Here is a 19,856-nt window from a genome sequence, read left to right on the forward strand (position 1 = left end):
AATTTCCCAGGCTTATCTTCTACTACTTCCTACCCCCACACCCCACCCTAGTAGACCCAAAGTACTACCCTATGTTTTATGGCTCTGTGCCTTCATATCTTTGCTTGGAATACCCTTCTCCCTCTCTCTGCCAGGTGAACCCCTAGTCATTCTCCACAGCCCCACTCAATTGTCACCTCCTCTGTGAAGACTTTCCTGAATTTCATCAAGCAGAAATTCAACTCCACAGCACTTTATATAGACCTTTACTAGTGTAATTCCCCAACTAGACTGTGAGTGAGGACACAGACTATGTCTTATTCATCTTTGTGTTCCTGGAGTATAAAACATAGTAGACACTCAATAAATGTTCGCTGAACGGATTAATGAATGATGAGGTCTGTGTTATCCACAGTTGTATCTGCAATGCCACAACAGTGTCCTGAGCTGGTAGTTTTCATTCAGTAAGTGTTTGTTCACTAGCTGTAACCTGATACCATTATTTAATCAGCCACAAGTGTGACTATCACCACCCATCATCCTCTCTGAGGGGCCCGAATAAGTATGCCACTGAGAGAGCTATATCTGAATACCCAGATGCCAGGTATGTGACCCAGATTCATGCCCAGGTCATCAAGAGATTCTGGACCCACAAGTAACGTGTCATGGAGCCATGGGTCCCCTCTTGTCCTACATAGATCATGCATATAGAATCATGATCTCCTGGGATAGAGCTGAAATCCAAAGTGTTTAACCATGGGTTTGATGTGGGGGTTGATCAATCCCCACCCCCCACCCCCCCCACCCCCCCGCCGCCCAGGCACAAGCTGCAAGGAAGCTGTATCAAACTGCCTCTTGAGTTGCTTGGTTGTGTTTCTAGTTGTGGAAGGTCCCAAGGGAGAACTGGGGTGCTGATGTAGAGGTGTCAGGGCGGGGAACACTTGGAGGAGGACTCCCAGCAGCTATTCTTTATCAACCGGGACAGAATATTTTCAATATCTGAACAGTGAACATGATCCTATCAGAGGATGTTGGCTGTGTGCCAGCTTTGCCTTGGGGTGGCACCCATCTGCCTCCCCATCTTTAATTGTTTCCAATAGAACTTGAACTATTGTAAGAAAAAATAGAGAAAAAGTCTAAGCTGCAGCTGTAAGGACTGGAGCTAGACATGGGAAGGACTTTCCTTACAGTTGAGAGTCACTAAAAGGAAGCTAGGAGGAAGCAAGACTCCTCTGGTCTCTGGAGAGAGAGATCTGTTTGGCCTGGGTCTTGGGTTGTGTGTTGGAGATCAAGGGATGATGGAGTGACTTCTGGGGGTACTTACTGGCCTGAGAAAGAGCTGCTGTGGGTGCTGGGGGATAAACCTGATATCCTACACACATGTGCTGGCCTGTCCAGAGAAACACAGCTGCCATGTGTTTGGGGTGCCCTGCCTGAAAGAAAGGAGGACAAAGGGCACCCAGGGCCCCCTTTAACAGAGGTGAATACTGTCCCTGCTGGGCACCCCCATGCACACCTAACTCCCCTCACACACTGACAACAAACCTGGCCAAGAAAGAGGCCATTGTCCTAGGACATCTGAGGCTGCTGGGGGAGGGGAGAAGGCTACAGGTGAAAGGACACATCAAAGCAGCAACTGCCCCTCCTCCCCAAAATAGCTCCCCTACCTCTCTCCCAGAACCCAGGCTTTCCTGAAGTAAAAGCAATGCCCTAAATGCCCACCTGCCTAAACAATTGGGACACTAGACATTTGATCCTTATCTTCAGCTGCCATCCACCTTGCTATGACTCAGTTTCCCTGTCCCTAAGAGAGTCAAGGGGACAGAAGGAAGGAGGTTAGACTTGTATAAAGTTTAGAGGTCACCTTGGAGTGGGCTACCAGGTTGGAATTTATCATATGCATAGGAGAAACGCAGGCCTGGCCGGACTCCTGGGCTCAAAAGGAGGGCTGGGAGGCGCTGGAAGCCATGTGTGCCCCCGCTGGCTGGGAGCAAGGTGGGGGCGGGGTGTGGGCAGAAACCACACCGGGCTCAAGTTTCCTCTCTTGGCCAGAAGGGGCAGGAGGAGAGGAGGGCCACGGGGAAAGGGGAGGGTTGGAGGAAGGACGGAGAACTCAGGCCGAGGTCTTCGGAGAGGAGGCTGGTGCGCCACCCGGCGCTCCCCGTGCTCAGGCCGAGCCTCCACACTCAGCGCTCAGTAATGGCCCGGGGGCGGGGCGCAGCCCTCCCCTGTTTTCAGAGGTAGCAGGGATCCTCACCCAGGAGGTGTCAGCGCAGGCCCAGCCTCCCCAGAGACAGCACCGGGAGCCACATCTCTCTCCTCACCCAGCTCGGACCCTGCCACAGGTGCCTGAGGGGCGGGGTGGGTGGGCGATTCCAGTGGGATCCAAGCGGCAAGCTGGGGAGGTGGAGGTGGCAGATGAGAAAATCACCAACTTTCTGCACATCCCTAGGAGATCTCGGGCCCTCCCAGGCTGCCCCTGGTTTAGGAATCTGACATCTTTGGGAATTCATCTGGGAGAAGACCTAGATGACTTATTGAGCACTCTGAGATTCTTGGGGTGAGAGGCTGTAGATGGGGACCAGACAGTGGTCCTCTGAGGCACCTTTGAGGGGCCGGGGGTGACCCTGAGTAACCCTTCAGCAGGGGACTGCCCCAGGGAGCCGATAGACTCTTAGGTGTATGGTACCAGCCTTTCCCCTACTCTATTCCATCTTGCTGCCCTGTCTGGCCAGCTGGGAGGATTTGGGGGAAGGTGAGGAACTGGAGACACTGGATGCCTGGATGGGTGGGGAGCACAGCAGAAGGATGGGGTGGTGGGCGCAGGGCTGTTGAGCTCTTGCCTCCTTTGCCCCTTGTCATCTCCGGGCCTGGGCAGTCGAGCTCAGCTAGAACTGGCTGGGAGAGGAGGGCGTCCTACCCCAGTGCAGTTCCTTCAGACCAGAAATCTTAGCAGCTTGGGAAGTAGGAGGCTGGGTAGCAGTGGAAGAGAAGAGGAAGGTAACAGATCTGCTGGGGCTGGGATTCTCTAGTCATTGGCCCTCAGATGACTGGAGTTTGGTTTCTAGGGACCGAATGGGGATAACATAAACGTGTCCCTTTCTCCCTTGTTCCCATACACCTGTTTGAGTCACGTATACCCTCAGGAGACTAAATCTCACTCTGATTAACTCTCTCTCTCTCTCTTCCCTTTTCCTCCGTTCTCTTTCTCTATTTCACCTCTATGTGTCTCTCCCTCTTTTGGGGTTGGTCCTAATATTTCTGAATAGCCTGCTCACCTGCCACTCCACACCCCAGGCTTCGTGGATCCCTCCCCATCCCTTCCCTGCTTCTATTGATAGCTGGACAGGTGGGGTGGTCTAATCAACCTCAGAACAGGATCCCAGAGGCAAGCACCCTCTCTCTTTCTCCCCGTCAAGGCATCCCTCCACAAAGGGTCCTCATTTTGAATCTTTAAATATAAAGCTCTATATCATTCTGTGAGTACTCAGAGACTGTGATAAGAGCTTTCTGGGTAGGACCATCAGGATCAGAGTCAGGAGGACGGATTATAGTCCCTGCAGATGGCTCCAGTCCTACCTGGTACATGTTGGTAGGGAGGAAGATGGCTGTGTGACCCCAAAGTGCAGGTTAAACTGGAAAGTGGGAACTGTATGTTGTAAAGCAAAAGGGACACAGGGAGGCTCACTCTACTTTCCCAGGATCTGTTGTTTCTGCATCTTCTGTGATGTTCTGTTTGACTCAATTCTGACTACACCCTCCTATACCGCTAGTGGCCAGCGCCAGGCCCCCAGGCCCATCCTGGAAAAGTAGGCTCCTAAGACCCAGAGGGGCCTATGCCTGGTAGATAGACCACCAACAACCACTGAGTATCTAGGGAAAAACATACTACTCCTCTTTGGCCTGGTGCAAACTTGCCCCTGCACCAGAGAGGTGGTTGGAGCTGATCCAGAGATTCTCATCAACTCCCTCTTCTCTGGCCTCCTGCCTCCCGCAGGGACCCTTCTGGATTCTCATTTCCCTGTCCCAAAGGCGCATGAGAAGGGGCTGATATCTAGTCTCAGAGGCTAGGGCAGCTTAGAACCCAGCTTTGCCTGGGTCTGAAGCTAGGAGAAGTCTGGAGGTCATTTGCCAGGCTCTTTTCTGGCTTTGTGTTCTTTCCTGTAAATACATATGGTTGGACTAGTTTAGCGTTTTTCAAGGTGGGGTGGGCCTCTGGCATCAGAAACACTAGGGCGCTTGTTAAAATGCTGCTTGCTGGGTACCTGCACCTATGAATTCAATTCAGTAGGTCTGGGGGTGCCTGGGTGGCTCAGTCGTTAAGCGTCTGCCTTCGGCTCAGGTCATGATCCCAGGGTCCTGGGATCGAGCCCCGCATCGGGCTCCCTGCTTGGCAGGAAGCCTGCTTCTCCCTCTCCCACTCCCCCGCTTGTGTTCCTGCTCTCGCTAACTCTCTCTCTGTCAAATAAGTAAATAAAATCTTAAAAAAAAAAAAAGAAAAGAAAATTCAGTAGGTCTGGGACGACTCACAGGAGCCCATGTTTTTACAAGTACAACAGGTGACTGCGGTGCACAATCAAGTTGGTGACTGCCTCTCGCAGTCCTGTCTCCATTTAGTGGAAGAGACTGAATGGGGAAGTGATTTGCCCGAAGTCTCGCATTTGGAAGGCCAGAGAACCTGGTCTCCTGCCTGCCTCCTAGGGCAGGATCATTGTACTGCACCTAAGAGTCAGATCCAGGAAGATGCAAGGAGGGACAAAGTTGGGGGGGGGGGTGCGGTGTGGTGTGAAGGACTATGAGGCAAGAGTCATTGTCCCTGCCCCCTAACCCCCTTCTCCATTCACTTTGCCTTTGGGCAATTTCCTCCAGAACCTGGGTGGGGGAGGGTGGGGTTCCGGTGTTGAAATGGCATCCTGGACAGACATAAACACCCCACCCACTTTGCCCACTGGCCAAGCGCCTGTGCCTACACCCCCTCCCAGCCCTGGGGATGGCAGTATAACAAAGGGTGGGGGGGCAAGGGCTAAGGGAGATCCTCCTTCCAATGGATAATTTGGAGTTCTTACTAATTTTGGGTTAAGTCAAAGAGTAGATTTCATATTGGATAGCTGTGACAGGCCATCCTTGTGGTGATCTAAGGTCATGCAATTTGAGGTCATCCCATCCTATCCTCTGTCCTTTTATAAGTTTCTCCCACCCCCAGCCTGCCTGCCTTTACTTATATGGTAGGGGTGCGGTGCTGTGTCTGGCCCTAAGATATTGGGAAGCCCCTGTGAAATCTGCTTGGCATCTCTTGTTAAAGGCTGGGTGAACAGGTGCAGGGAGATGGGTGTCAGGGGATAGGGAGGCAGGATGAGGAGAGGGGCAGATAGAGAGAAGATGAAGGCGGCGGGGTGGGGGAGGGTTTGCTGAGAACAGTAAGCTGCCCGAGCAGAAAGGGACCTCTGAGTTCAACTTATCCAACTCCTTGGTTTTATAAATGAGGAAACAGAAGCTCAGAGCAGCGGCGATGGCTTGCCCAACCTCACACTGCTGCTCGGTGGCTGACTGGCAGCTAGAGCTCAGATCAAAAAAAGGTGGGGGGGGGACTGTGTTTTTAAGGCTCTAAAGAGATATTCCCTCAGAAGAAAAGAGACAGATACCACAGAAAGAACTGACTGAGGTAAACCACCACTAGAGGCTCAGAGAATGGAGACACAAGAGTGGGCTGGCAAGGTGTCTGAGAGGCCAGTAAAGGCTCGCAGGGTCAACTAGTATATCTTCCAGACCTGCGTCTGCTATCGATCAGGTTGGGTCCCAATTTCTGAATGGACCTTATAGGATCTTTGTGAAAATCAATCTCAAACTAATGCTTGTAAAACATCAGCACAGTTCTTGACAGTGCTTAATAAGTCTTTGCTATGATTGTTATATTACCTTAGGAACCCTGGAAGCCTGGCTGTGTGGGTTGGGGTATGGCCGAGATGACCCTACAGGGACATAGGACAGAGGTCCAGTGTCTCCAGAGACCATTCCTCCTCTGCTGCCTCCAGCTGATAAACCTCTTATCAGGCCCAAGCAGGGGAGCCCAGAGTCAGGATAGGAGGAGAAGGCAGAGCTGGTATCAGCCACCAGGCCTGGGCCATATCTCAGAGAAGGGGAGGGGCTGTCTGCTTTGCTCTTCCCACAACATGCTCCTTGGGGATCCCCAAGCACTCATTCTCAACCTTGGAAGATGAGACAGAGGAGGAAAACTGAGGACAGAGGAGGAAAGCAGGAGTGATCCCTGATGTTGCCCCAGAAAATGGGGAAAAAAACCCCCAGAAGATGTGACTTCTGCCCTGGCCAGTGATACAGTTTGGGGGAGTAAGAAGAAGGGGAAAGGGAAGGCATCTCGTCTGAAAAAGAAGGTAAGGACCCACTGCGCTCCCAAAGGACCTGACCACAGCCATAGCAGGTGAGGTGGAGCTCACACTGCAGAGAAAGCCTTTGCAGCTTAAGGAGTCGGTTGATGAGGACAACATAATTCGGGGGATGAGGCCTCTCCTTCTCTCAGGTGAGGCTGCAGGGAGCTCTCCATGGAGGCAGGACAAAGTTGCTGGCCCCTAGCAGGAGGAGCCTTAACCTATATCTCCTGGTTTTATTATTATTATTATTATTACTATTATTATTTTTAACCTGTTTCTCCTTTGACACAGGTTTCTGGGGCCTTTTGTGCTTTGGGGATCCTGGACCAGGCCCTGGCCCAGTAGGATGCCCCCGTGTCCTCCCCAGCAGAGCAGGGACAGGGTGACACAGTTGCCCACTCCGGAGCTGGGCGAGATGGAGCTGACTTGGCAAGAAATTATGTCCATCACTGAGCTGCAGGTGAGCAGATTTGGGGGGACCTGGGGGAAAGAGCAGAAAAGCAGGGAGTCTGGCTGGGACTGGGGCAGGGGACTGGAGCAAGCAGGGAATGTTCCAGGCACTGGAAAAGGAAGGGCTGGAGTAGGAGGGAGATCTGGATGGAAGACCAGAATATTAAGGGGAAAAGGGTGTGGAAGAGCAGGGGAAAGTAGTGGTGGGGAAGGAAGGATCTGATTGGGGGTGTAAGCTCTCTCAGCAGCCACTCTGCTCACATCTCTCTATCCCACCTCCTGCCCCGCCTTCCTTTTCTCACCTTCTTTCCTTCGGAACTCCCTCTCTTCCAATCCTGCCCATCTTCTTCCCTCATTTCCTCCCCTGTCCTCAGATGCTGGGCCCCTTTCCCTCAGGTAGCAGAGCAGTAGTTCAGGGGCCTGGAGAAGGCGGGGTGGGGGGGTCAGACTATGACGGGGTCCTCGCCTCCTACTAGTTGGACAAAGGGGTGTCTGTTGGCCTAACAATGATGCCTTTGTCCCCATCTGGGCTGGAGCACGGTGGCTCCTCCATGTGAGTTGGGGGCCCTGTTTCCAGCATGTTCTCTCCTCCTCTCCGCACCTGGGCAGGGACAGAGGGACTGAAGAGGAGAGGGTAGAGTTTATGCTAGCTCCCCAAGGTGCCTCAGCCCCCAGACCTGGCTCTGCGCCGCCCCCCGCCCCTTCGCTTCCCTGCCACAATGCCCGGGGCCATCATGATCTGCCCTAAGCCCTCCTCCTGCTCAGCAGCTCCCTCTGCTGTGCACCCAGGGCATGGCCAGGGTCTGAACTTGACCCTTTTGACCCTAGATAACCACAGCAGGAAAGGGTTGGGGGGGAGGGCGGTCATCATAGATAACAACTTCTTGTCTTCCTGAAGGAAATAAAAGAAGAAGTGCCATTTCAACCCAGTAAGAACTTCTCCTGAAGAGGAGGAGATTCCATATTGTTGCAGCGTTAGATAGTCCTTTCCGAAGTCTGACCTCACTGACTTCCATTCCTGTTTAAGCTGCTTTCTGCTTGAAATAGCTGCACTGCAATCTTACAGGAAGCTTCGAATGATTTTTAGCACTTTTCTGTTCCCCTGTTATCTTACTGTGTCTTTCAGAAGGACCCAGCTTGGTCCTGCGAGAGAGCTCGTTTCTCTTCAGCCTGTCTCCAAAACCTCTTTGTGTCTTTCCTTGCAGGGCCTAAATGCTCCAAGTGAGCCATCATTTGAGCCCCCAGCCCCAGCGCCATACCCTGGGCCCCCGCCACCCCCAACTTACTGCCCCTGCTCAATCCACCCAGATGCTGGCTTCCCCCTTCCTCCACCACCTTATGAGCTTCCAGCACCCACATCTCATGTCCCAGACCCTTCATACTCCTATGGCAACATGGCCATACCAGTCTCCAAGGCACTGACCCTCTCAGGCCTGCTCAGTGAGCCCCTCCCAGATCCCTTGGCTCTCCTGGACATTGGGCTGCCAGCGGGGCCCCCCAAGCCCCAAGAAGACCCAGAATCTGACTCAGGATTATCCCTCAACTATAGTGACGCTGAATCTCTTGAGCTGGAGGGGACAGAGGTTGGTCGGCGGCGCAGCGAGTATGTAGAGATGTACCCAGTGGAGTACCCCTATTCACTTATGCCCAACTCCTTGGCCCACCCCAACTATGCCTTGCCACCTGCAGAGACCCCCTTAGAACCCTCCTCAGGCCCTGTGCGGGCCAAGTCCACTGCACGGGGGGAGGCGGGAAGTCGGGATGAGCGTCGGGCCCTGGCCATGAAGATTCCCTTCCCGACGGACAAGATTGTCAACTTGCCGGTAGATGACTTTAATGAGCTGTTGGCACGGTACCCACTGACGGAGAGCCAGCTGGCATTAGTCCGGGACATCCGACGGCGGGGCAAGAACAAGGTGGCCGCCCAGAACTGTCGCAAGAGAAAGTTGGAGACCATTGTGCAGTTGGAGCGGGAACTGGAGCGGCTGGGCAGTGAGCGGGAACGGCTTCTCCGGGCCAGAGGGGAGGCTGACCGGACCCTGGAGGTCATGCGCCAACAGCTGACAGAGCTGTACTGTGACATTTTCCAGCACCTGCGGGATGAAGCAGGCAACAGCTATTCCCCTGAAGAGTATGCTCTGCAACAGGCTGCTGATGGGGCCATCTTCCTGGTGCCCCGGGGTACCAAGATGGAGGCCACAGACTAAGCTGGCCCGGAGGGGTGGGACTGGTGATGGAGATTTCCTTTATTCCCTTCTGATAAAGGTACTCCCCAGAAGAAGCTGGGTTCTCTAGACCAGAAGGGGACAATGGGAAACCTGGCATTTGGAGGGTCCAAGGTGTATTCAGTAAGGCTTGCCTTGAGACAAGTGTATGAGGGGAGGGCTGGAATCTCTTTTCTGTGATTCAGCTTCCTAGGTCTCCAACCTCCACCTCGTTTGAGCTTTGGTATATAAAGCGCTCTACACAAATAGCCTTCCACTGTGTCTTCCTTCTCAAGAGAGGGTGATAAAGCTGAGTACTGAGTTCAGTGCTTGTTAGTGGTGGGGAAGGAATCCTGCCAAGCTCATTTCTTTCTCCTGCAGCTCTGTATGACAGAGGTATGCAAAAAATTTGGGCTTGAGCAGTGTGATCTATCACCTTCATCTCCTTTTTCAGAGCCAGAGGTCATGGATGATCTGAGGAATCCCACCCTCCCGGGGGGCCCACTATTTATAGAGTGGGGATTGCTGCCAATGCTGGCTACACCCTCTGTGCAAGGTCCCCGAGGTTCAGACCTGTCTGTGGAGCACAGAAAAGTCTAGAATGCCCATAGGCCTTTTTTCTGTTCTCTCCATCCTGCCTACTTCTATTGGATTTCCTCATCCTGATGTGCCAGAGCTCTCAGAAGTCTGAGATGCTCTTGATTTGAGAGAATTTGATTGGACAGCATAGTTTCAAGGGACTTCATACCCAAGTCTGGGTAAATCCTGCTCCCCGAGGAGTAGGTTATGCCTTTTGGGAACTTTCGTCTCCTTGGTTACATTAGACACACTATCCAATCGTTTTGGGGCCTCCCTTTTCTAGATCCTCAAAGATCTAGGGTCTTTTTTTTCCTTAAGTAGAACACGATTTAAGTTCTAGAATCCTTTATCACATCAAACTCCAATCAAACTTCTCTCACATTACACCATCTCCTTGAATGGAGTTGCGTGGTTCCTATCTTTCCAGTCACTGGATTACACAAATTACCTCTTTGGGGTTTTTTACTTCTATTTATACTTCTACTCAACTTTAGTAGCTCCATTCCAAAAAGGAAAACGTACTCCTACTTTCAAGTTCTGATAGACACTCAGTTGTGAGACATGAAAAGCGGACAATGATCAAAGGTGTAGTCTTCATGCTTACAGATTCTCAGAAACGTGGTCTCTAAGCTAGGTTGGGGAATGAAAGCAATTTAAGGCTTCTGATTCCTAATAGATCTGAAAACAGTTCAGACAACTTGTGAACTTTCTCAAAAAATTGAAAATGCAGGATCAAGTTGTAAAGGGCAGTGCCCGGGATTAGCTGTTCAGCAACTTGATTAGTTCACCTAAAAGACATCAGGCAGTTTTTTTTCGCTTTTAAGCAAGCTCCCAAAAGTGGTAATTCAGAGGCAAATTTAGACATTTATCCAACACTTGAGCACCTAGGTTCTAGTATTGTCCTAGGCACTGGAGATAAAAATGGGGAGAAATGCCCCCGTCTCCTGAAGTCAGATCTATAGTAGTACATTACTTGGTGTGTACCTAACTAAAGCGAAAGGTGGAACAGCTTTGGAGCATGATTTGGATTCTGTTCCAGATTCAAAAACTTTTAAACAGGTCATCTTCATCTAAAAAGTTAGCTTAACTAGCAACCTTTTATTTGTAAAGCATGTTGTGAAGTACATAGTGTGATAGAAGCATAACGTCATTTTCTTCAATAGCTGTATTTAGTACTCGGTGGCCTGTGTTGTCCTGTCCTTCTAAACCAGGATTGAGAGAAACCTGTTCTAGTAACTCCAAGCCACAAATGAGATTCTTAAAATCATAGCAATAAAGACTGCCCATACATTTACACCTCTCTACCCCTCTTACTAGTTTGAAAATCAAGGCCGGATCTTTTCTTGAAGGCGGTAGTTTAAGCATTTGCTAGGGGGTTAATTATTGCTCCCAAATTTTTGCGTCACTTTTGAAAAACTTGATCTTCCCCTCCATATTCATCTTAACCTGGTTCCAGATTTTTTGGAAGCCAGAAATAGCTGGCAATAAATACTTGCAGAACAATTATAAACAGCTTTAAAGTGATGGGCCAAGATTTAATCCTACAGCAAGAGCCAGTTTGATTTCACTATACCATGCTGCTGATAGGATAACTTTTACGTATTAATACATGGTATTACCACTTGTACTCCAAAAAGCTAAATATTATTCATTTTTTACTTTGGGGAAGGGTGGGAAAGAACCATTCCCAACAACCTAATCTTAACATGTTATATGTCCCACCTTTCTTAACATACCTAAAGTTTAACTTGTTCCTTTAGAAGGATCCAAGGAAGCATGAATAAGGAATGAAAAGGGACAGACTTTCAACTCTGCTAAAAAATTCTGACCTACCATTATCATGAAGGGAAAAAAAACCCACACCAGAACCAAGTTAAAAGCATTTTATTTAAAAAAGTTCATTCATAAAACTGAATAATTTAAGCTGCAGAGCAGCTAACAACTGCATGGCAGTGAAAATGAGGTGCAGTGGCTCGGATAAAGGTTGTCCTCATTAAGGATGTTGCTGCAAGAAAGAAAAAAAAAATTAGGAAGTGTTTTATATATGCACTTCAAAGATCCTACAATTATACTCATTCTGTTTACTGGGAACCCAGTTACTTTAAGACATTTTGCTGGCTAAGGTAGACGATCTCATTTTTTTTTGGTTCTCAGGCACAGCTTGCCATTCTTTACTTGGGCAATACCAAGCACTTTTGCTGATCATGAAGTTCATAAATAGCTTACCTTTTAGCCATAAATTTGGACAGATGAATTTCTGATTTTTTGTTTTTGTTTTTTTTTTTTTTTAAAGAGAGTTGATTAGCCTGGAGTAGCAGACTCCTCCCTAGAAAAGTAAACAACCTTTAGAACTAGCTTTTCTGAGACCAAGTCCCAGCTCAGGGTAAATCCCCCACCCCCCCCAAATTAATGATCCACCCTTCCCTCCCACCATGTTTTGGGGAAGATTCTAATGCATTACTTTGAGCCATTGTTTTAAGGAAATGGGTTAAAGGAAGGTAGCAAATAAAATTAAAGGGCAAAAATATATTGTCACAGTAGAATTAGTGTTCACTTCATTTGGGAGCCAAGTCTAGGGTGTCAATTTAAAACAATTGATCTCCAGAAAAACCAAGTTCAGCTTAACTGGACTAGTTTTGGCTCAATATATTAAGGATAATGTAACAGAAAATCGGATTTTAGGTAACACTATATGGATGTAAGTAAAATCTGTTCTTACCTACCAGCATAGCAATAAAACCTTTCCTCCTGGTTCTGACTGCTAGTCCTAAGAGTCAGGTGTGCCTTACTCTTGTCTGCCTCCTTTCTTGCGATGGTCACTGAAACTTCACTCCCTCCTAGCTTTCATGGAGCGTGCCGTGGCCTGCCCCTGGCTTATCTGTACTCCACATACCACAAGTGTCTACTCTCAGCTGTAGAGTGTCTGAGCTCGGAGCCATTCGCGCTATACTTGCTAGCAGTTCCTAGAAGCTGAACATCTCTCCTGGATCTTTAAAGGCATTGTCACGAATCCTGAGGTATCTGCAAACTCCCTCAATAGTTAAGGTTCCACCTGCCATTGCAAACTCAGCCAATATCAAACTCATGGAACTATCAACCATGCTTTCCCACCCACCTCCCCCCCACTCCCTGCCCACCCTCCTCCCCAAACTTCCAAGTAACACACCCATGAGATGGAATACACAGTCCTAGTGATAAACAATTTTCTATGCTAATCAGGTACAATGGCACTGAAATTGAGGGTACCAAAGGGAGGGCTCAAGAACCTATGTAACAAATAACAATGATTGGATATTAAGTAACTGTAAAAGGCTTTAAAGAAATCATTTTCTATACAATTAACATTTTAGGATGGTTGTGTGATGTACCATATTTAAAGGAAAACTGCAGTTAACATAAATATAATAAGGTTCCTCACCATCTCCATAATTTTAATGTCCAAATAGATTCAATAGTATGATTAATCTATAAACCTCTATTAAGGACCCACCCACCAGAACAAAGTAAAACTGCTGTTTTCCTTTAATGTAAGCCTGTTTTTGTATTAAAAATAAGATATTCTTACTGGTGCTGGTCAGTTTAAAAAGGTCTCCCAAACACTTCTAATCTGTGCACTTATGGGGTGGCATTAGCCAGCAGCTGGTTTCTATTCTCTGGCAGAGTTTTGAACTTGAATCGTGATAGAAGCATTCAACATTATGAGGGGTAGTGGGTAGGGAAGTCCAAAGCTCTGCCAGTCCCAAATCCATACAGTTGTCATTCCATTCAAGAGAATATTAAATCGTTTATTGATTACACATGATAATGGATGATACACAAGCTTTAATCCCATCTATAATTTTATCTGATACCATAATTCAATTTAGATATATTGCATAGGATGTGCCAACAATCATATTAATAACCAAATAAACTCCAGGACTTTGCTTGGGTGACCCTTTTAATGGTGAACTCCAGGTCACAACACATTAACTGTCAGTTCAACTACACCAAGGTTTGTGGAGACAATGGCGTCTGTGCCCAAGCAGGTTGCAAATCAATTTCGAATGGAACCTGGCATCACCCTGAAGGAAATTCTAACTTCACACTGTTGGGGTAGTATACCAAGATGGCTTCAGAGTAGACTAACTTTACACAGCACATTTAAAAAAAGACACATTTATTCAGCGTCATGATCAGACTATTACATTTAGCAATCAACAGCATGGGTGCAAAAAAAAAAAAAAAATCTACATTAAAACCCTTTGTTGGAATGCTTTACACTTTCCACAGAACAGAAACTAAAATAACCTGTTATACAATTAGTCACAAATACAGTCCTCGAGTTTTTTGCCCATACACATGAGTATTGTCTAAAACATGTCTTCTTTGTAGCAGCTAGGCCCTGCCACCACTGTGCTTGGCTGAGTTCACAAATCTGTTGTAACCTGTAGCTTCCCTGTCACTTCTCTGGCTCTCCTCTCCTGCTAAGCTTTGTTTCCTGTTGAACAATATGGAATAAAGTTGTTAATCTAAACATATTAAGACTCAAAGCTACAATCCAATAGCAAGTTTTGTTTCCCACAAATTTTGCTGATCTGAATATTAACTTAATATCCAAAATTTTACTGCAATTTTAATGTTAACTATGTTGCACTGCTCAGCTACATTAGGGTTACTGGGTTTCATTATCATTTACAAAAATTAACTTAAAACATAAAAAGGTGTTTACTTACCTGGCAGTAATTAAAACCTTCTGCCACTGCCATAGCTACTGCTGCTGCTGGAACCACCATAGCCACCTAAAAATACAATTTGTTCCTTTGAAGCTTTGGAGGTGCCAACAGTTAAGACTTTCTGTACAGGGGGGGCAATCAAAGTTCAAATTTTTCTAGAGTTTGAGCTCACATGACTTTCCCAATTTGATTGCAAATTACCCGGTCACTTAAATTTCCTAAAAGCTTTAAATCGTCAGCGTTTCACTATCTATACAGATATTACCTAAAAATTAACGTATTTTTTACTGGAACTAGCTAGAGACACCTAGCATTCCAACAGTGCATATATACAATACCTTGGTTTCGTGGTTTGGCAAAGTATTGGCCTCCACCACCATAGGGGCCAGAGCTTCTGCCTCCAAAATTTCCTCCTTTCATGGGTCCAAAATTTGAGGATTGATTGTTGTAATTGCCAAAATCATTATAGCTTCCGCCACCTCCAAAGTTGCTTCCTAAGAATGGAAAGAGGCCCTTTATCTGTTACTTGAAGATGGTAATTCTGAATTTTATTTAGTGCTCAGAGCAAAAAAAGAAAAAAGAAAAAAGAAAAAAAAAAAAAGCTGCATGTTCTGCTTGCCTTCCTCCCAAACTCTGGTAGCTCCGAAGTTTAACTATTTCATCCTTTTCTGGGCAAGGCACTGAGATGAATATTCCAGTACTTTAAAAAGATTTATCCAATGCACCGTGGCATAACAGCATATTGTCTAGCCTTGAAAGCCTCTACCCATCCAAGGCCCTGCAAACACATGCTGGATATATCCACTACGTGCCTAAGATCCAAAGGAGTTAAGATACTAAATCCTGCTGGAAACTAATCTAATTCTGATTAAAGACACTGCTATCCACTTACCCATCTATCTAATTTGGGAGTGAGGCGGCCCCAGCTTAAAGCTAGGAGGAGGTAGCATTAGCAAGCCCATTAAAAAAGAATACCATGCATTGTACCACATAATGCTTTTAAGAGCATCAAATCCCCTTACGGGCATAAACTCTAAAGGGCTAATCTAGCTGTTGCACCGAGTACTTGGATCACTGGATACCTACCACTACCACCGCCATAGCCGCCTCCGCCTCCTCCGTTGTTATAGCTGTCATAGCTGCCACTCCCGCCATAGCCACTGCCCTGGTTTCCATAACCCTGTCCACCACTTCCATAGCCTCTGCTTCCTCCAGAGTAACCAGGGCCGCCTCCTCCATAACCACCTACAAGAATACAATTCTTCTCAATAAGACAAAAGTATTCAACAATCAAAACCTGTGCAAGTGTAATGCCTAAAAGCCTGCACACAGCATGCTGTTATCAGAGCTGAGCTTGTCATGCACTAGTTTACTAACCTAGTCTAAAGGTTGCCAAAAGAAATTTCACCTATGAACTCCTTCAACTTACCATCATTACCAAATCCGTTATAGCCATCCCCACTGCCACCATATCCACCACCACCTCGACTGCCACCAAAGCCACCTGGAAGAGAGAATTTTATACCACTTTTTGAAGTATATAGATTATACATTGTTTTTACCCTTCTAAACCTAAATCTTTTAAAAATTCCTGCGTTACAAAAATTGTTTTTATACTCAAGATTTAACCTGGTTAGTGAGAAAGTCAAAACTACATTTGGGTAAAATTGAACTCTGGAAATGTTGGCCAGTAGCTACATCTACTACAGGTTGCAAAGAGGATAAATCATCTGGGGATAATCAAACTACAAGCCTATTATTCTTAGTGGTAGGCTATAACCACACATACCTCGACCACTGAAGTTCCCTCCACGACCAAAGTTGTCATTCCCACCAAAACCACCTCCACGACCACCACCAAAGTTTCCAGAACCACTTCGACCTTAAAAGATAAGTTTTAAATGTTAAATCATACACATTGAAATTGCTTAGCTATCTATACTGATTAATCAAATAAACCCACCTCTTTGGCTGGATGAAGCACTAGCCATCTCTTGCTTAGATAGGGCTTTCCTTACTTCACAGTTGTGGCCATTCACAGTATGGTATTTTTGAACTAAAAAATTATCAAGAGAACACCATCTCAGAGTTTAGAATGTAACACGGACTTCAGAGCCCTTAGCAAAGAGCATGCCCCTGATACTTACTGACAATCTTGTCTACAGAGTCATGGTCATCAAATGTTACAAAAGCAAAACCTCTCTTTTTGCCACTGCCCCGGTCGGTCATGATCTCGATCACTTCAATCTTCCCATACTGTTCAAAATAATCTCTTAGATGATGTTCTTCAGTGTCTTCTTTAATGCCACCAACAAAAATCTTTTTCACAGTTAAGTGGGCACCAGGTCTTTGAGAATCCTAATATTTGAAAAAGCCCAATTAAGTTACTTACATCAGCAAAGGCATCCCTGATAAAGATCATTAAAGTGTGTTAAGACCACAAAATTGAAGTCCACCTAGTGGCACAGTTCTAAATCGTCAGAGAAAGGAAAAAAATTATTACTCACTTCTCTTGAGACAGCCCTCTTTGGTTCCACAACTCTCCCATCCACCTTGTGTGGCCTTGCGTTCATGGCTGCATCCACCTCCTCCACAGTGGCATACGTGACAAAGCCAAAGCCTCTGGAGCGCTTGGTGTTTGGATCTCTCATTACCTGGAATGTTAACTCATTTAATACATAGTAAAACCCCAGAACTTATCGTTTCTACCTTGAGTAAAGTTAATGAAAGTCTTTGTATCAGCCTTTCAGTTTCCCACTACCCATCTAATGTAAATTTAACTAGGACCTTCTAATTAGGTAAAGCTACTTTCCCTTGTCGAATTATTTTCAACTATAATCCTGTTAATCTTCATAAGCACAGTAATTACAACAAAACAATCCCAGTAAATGAACTAGTTCTACTGGCCTTTTGTCTCTTCCAAGTCTTACCACACAGTCCGTAAGCGTTCCCCATTGCTCAAAATGGCTCCTCAAACTCTCATCGGTTGTTTCAAAGCTCAAACCTCCGATGAAGAGCTTCCGCAGCTGTTCAGGCTCTTTGGGAGACTAGGAGCAGGAGAAAAAACTCGTTACGTGGGGGCTATAACGCCAAACACCTTTCAGTTAGGAAAAGCAAAACCAGACAACTATGTTACGTAGCCCTTATTGTTCCTTCGGGTCACAGCAAGCCACGTGCTTCTCCCCATTAGGGGAGATGCTCTGTTGGGGGCTGGGAAGCCACGAGCGCATGCGTCCCTACTCTCCCTCCGACGCACGCGCAACAAAAGGACTGGGCTGGAAGGATACATAAACAGCAGGGAACTGGGACTGTTCTTTAAGAACTCGCCCCCTGAGACAAAGTAAAACAAAACCAATCAAATGTGCCTAACTGTTTTGCCAGGAGGGGAAAGCCCGGCGTGATAACCAAACGTTGCAGGACGGCGGCCTCATGGCGACGACGAGGACAAAATGGCGACCTGAACTTTGGGAGGGGTAGGCCCTGGCAGCAACCGAAGAACTGCCGAATGAGCCGGCGCAAGGAACCGAACCAGGCCGCATCCTACCGAACTCAGGAAGGAACGAGGGAAAAAAATTAGATTGGAGACAGCTTGTTACTCACCTCTGACTTAGACATGACGGCGGTGGGAGGGGAGACTTTAACGATGCTTACTCGGCGGCGTCCACGGGCAGAAAGGAGTAATCTAACGAACGTATCTGCCAGCCTACCTTCGGCCTCGCTTTTTTATCCCGCCTCCTCGCTTTAGGCATTGGTAGACTCCGCCCCTGAGTATCTCTGATTGGATATTTGCAATAGCTTCTCCCTGCTATTGGTCTGTAGTCCCGCATTGCTGTATAACGTCATCCGTTTGGGCGTTCTACGTAGTCCCCACCCCTTAGGGGCCATTGGTTCCCGGGTAATATTACCCTTAACTAGTGTGATTGGCTCGCCAAGCAATCATTCATATTTGAATGTACCTAAGGTATTTAAATAAATTTTTAATCCTTCACGCCTGGAAATTAGTTTAACCCACTTGGCAAAGTACGGTTAATACTATGTCTTAGGAAAGAAGTTAGCGGGTGACTTTTTTTTTTTTTTTTTTGCAACGACCGCCTGCTGAGCGCATGTGTAGTAAAATGGCGAGTTTACGCAGGCGCATTAAGAAGCTCCGCTTGGCGCTTGGAGCACGTGAAATGGCGGGCGGGAGACGGCGGCGAATCTACAGCGCCTGCGTAATGGCGGGAGTTGTGCCCCGTTTTGCGCAGGCGTAATGGGCGGAGATAGGGTCCAGTCCCAGGATTGGTCGCGCAGGCGCAGGGAAGGATCCGTTTTGGCGGGCGGTTGGCGTTGCGCAGAAGGCGGCGGCGGTGGTGTCTTGTGGTCTGGCCTCACCACAGAGGAACAGGGAAGACATTAGCGTGAGTGATCGGTCTCGATTCCGGGTAAGTGGCGGATAGAATTGCCTACCCATATGAGGTCTTGAACTGACTCCAATTGGGCCCGTTATTGTGTGAAATGAATGGACCGCGGGGTGGGGGCTAGTGAAGGGGGAGCGGTGCGTTCGGCCAACCAATGGAAGAACATGGGCGGGATGTTTTATTCCCGTAAATTCTATGGAGCTTTGCTGCCGGAGAGTTTGACTGGCTTGTGTATGGGCCAATTGGGTCTGCCTTTGGCTGGCGACTGATCGGTCCTTGGGCCATCGGAATGTGGGAGGCGGGTTTTCTGCTCCTGAGCAGCGTCTCCCTGAGCCAATGAGCACGGAGCGCGCGGTAGGTTGGGCTCCTCCAAGAGGCAGCGGGTTGACTTCCAATGGGGAATGCAGGAGTCGGGCGGTTAAATGGATGGACCAAATTTGGAGCCAGTAGGCGCATTGCCTACGGAAAGCGCTCGGGCAGGTCGCCCAGTCAGCGGTCCAGAAGAGGAAGGTCTAAAATTTCGGGTAGTGAAGAGGATTCAATGCGTGTGATGGCGCGGCGGGTGCATATTTTATTCACAATGACTTCTCTAACGAAGCCTTTAGGCCTCCATCCCACATACCATTCTGGTAGGGAAACTAGAAGTTTGCTCCTGTATTGCTTCGAATTTGGCATTTTCACCGCTACATCGTTAGTTCTCACCACTCAGCACTTTTTAGGTTTTGAGAGGAGCAGGGTAGGTCTTTGGGAACTCACTTCTTTAGGACGACTGACTTGCAATGTTAGAACCAATAGGATAAATCTCTACTGTCGTGGAAAGGCGCCTGAGAAAAATCTACATAATGATGCATGTTTCTACGGACAAATGGATACTTGTAAATCCATTTACAAAGTTTTGGAAGGCTACATACTATAAAGTGTGTTATCTCTAGGGATAGATTGAGATCTAGGCAGGTTGGATCTCTAATGTTTAAGTCTTTTCAGGGATCATAATTTGTGGTTAAATAAAGGTGAAAAAGTCAGTTTTTGTGTTTCCAGTCATAATCACTTGCTGCTTACCTCCTCTTTTATCCTTACACCTCGAGAGAGTGCTGTGTTTTCCTTAAGAAATAAGGTGATCCTCAGGATAAGAAAACAAATTATAAG

The 19,856-nt window shown here is 47.4% G+C and overlaps 3 protein-coding genes across 11 annotated transcripts in view; 2 read left to right on the forward strand and 1 right to left on the reverse strand.

Moving 5' to 3' along the window:
• Window positions 1-2,035: 2,035 nt before the first annotated feature.
• NFE2 (nuclear factor, erythroid 2) lies at window positions 2,036-10,426 on the forward strand. 4 transcript variants are annotated; one of them, XM_035002485.1, is made up of 3 exons: window positions 2,036-2,324; window positions 6,657-6,825; window positions 8,021-10,426. In XM_035002485.1, the coding sequence occupies exons 2-3, from the start codon at window positions 6,712-6,714 to the stop codon at window positions 9,020-9,022; spliced, it is 1,116 nt and encodes a 371-aa protein (XP_034858376.1). In that variant the 5' UTR covers window positions 2,036-2,324; window positions 6,657-6,711; the 3' UTR covers window positions 9,023-10,426. The 4 variants fall into 4 exon arrangements, with proteins under 4 accessions (XP_034858376.1, XP_034858374.1, XP_034858375.1 ...); XM_035002483.1 differs by lacking the exon at window positions 2,036-2,324 and adding an exon at window positions 2,375-6,514; XM_035002484.1 differs by lacking the exon at window positions 2,036-2,324 and adding an exon at window positions 2,376-6,368.
• A 1,040-nt stretch (window positions 10,427-11,466) lies between these two features.
• HNRNPA1 (heterogeneous nuclear ribonucleoprotein A1) lies at window positions 11,467-18,181 on the reverse strand. 5 transcript variants are annotated; one of them, XR_004678742.1, is made up of 12 exons: window positions 17,914-18,181; window positions 17,244-17,360; window positions 16,821-16,967; window positions 16,461-16,671; window positions 16,277-16,369; window positions 16,103-16,195; window positions 15,743-15,817; window positions 15,400-15,558; window positions 14,652-14,807; window positions 14,314-14,379; window positions 11,825-11,924; window positions 11,467-11,603 (listed from the first exon to the last, which is right to left on the reverse strand). XR_004678742.1 is itself a non-coding variant. In XM_035002480.1 (11 exons), exons 1-10 carry the CDS (start codon window positions 17,926-17,928, stop codon window positions 14,324-14,326), a joined length of 1,122 nt encoding a protein of 373 aa, XP_034858371.1. In that variant the 5' UTR covers window positions 17,929-18,181; the 3' UTR covers window positions 11,467-11,603; window positions 14,314-14,323. The 5 variants fall into 5 exon arrangements, 3 of the variants coding, with proteins under 3 accessions (XP_034858371.1, XP_034858370.1, XP_034858372.1); XR_004678743.1 differs by lacking the exon at window positions 15,400-15,558; XM_035002480.1 differs by lacking the exon at window positions 11,825-11,924.
• A 383-nt stretch (window positions 18,182-18,564) lies between these two features.
• Window positions 18,565-19,856, forward strand: part of CBX5 (chromobox 5) — a 36,456-nt gene continuing 35,164 nt past the window's right edge. For both annotated transcript variants that reach the window (XM_035002487.1, XM_035002490.1), the window contains exon 1: window positions 18,565-18,734. The gene's annotated coding sequence lies outside the window, so the exon portion shown is untranslated. The remainder of the gene's footprint in view (window positions 18,735-19,856) is intronic.

The sequence above is a fragment of the Mirounga leonina genome, unplaced genomic scaffold, assembly GCF_011800145.1.
Source record: "Mirounga leonina isolate KUSES-001 unplaced genomic scaffold, KU_Mleo_1.0 Mir_126, whole genome shotgun sequence".
In the NCBI taxonomy this organism is placed as follows: Eukaryota; Metazoa; Chordata; class Mammalia; order Carnivora; family Phocidae; genus Mirounga; species Mirounga leonina.

Coding starts and splice junctions, on each gene's coding strand:
- NFE2 (XM_035002485.1), top strand. CDS start 6,712: ATGCCCCCGTGTCCTCCCCAGCAGAGCAGGGACAGGGTGACACAGTTG. Junction 6,826..8,020: donor TGTCCATCACTGAGCTGCAG/GTGAGCAGATTT, acceptor CTTTCCTTGCAG/GGCCTAAATGCTCCAAGTGA.
- HNRNPA1 (XM_035002480.1), bottom strand. Junction 16,196..16,276: donor TGCTTCATCCAGCCAAAGAG/GTGGGTTTATTT, acceptor TTATCTTTTAAG/GTCGAAGTGGTTCTGGAAAC. Junction 14,808..15,399: donor CGGCTATGGCGGTGGTAGTG/GTAGGTATCCAG, acceptor TTCCATTCTTAG/GAAGCAACTTTGGAGGTGGC.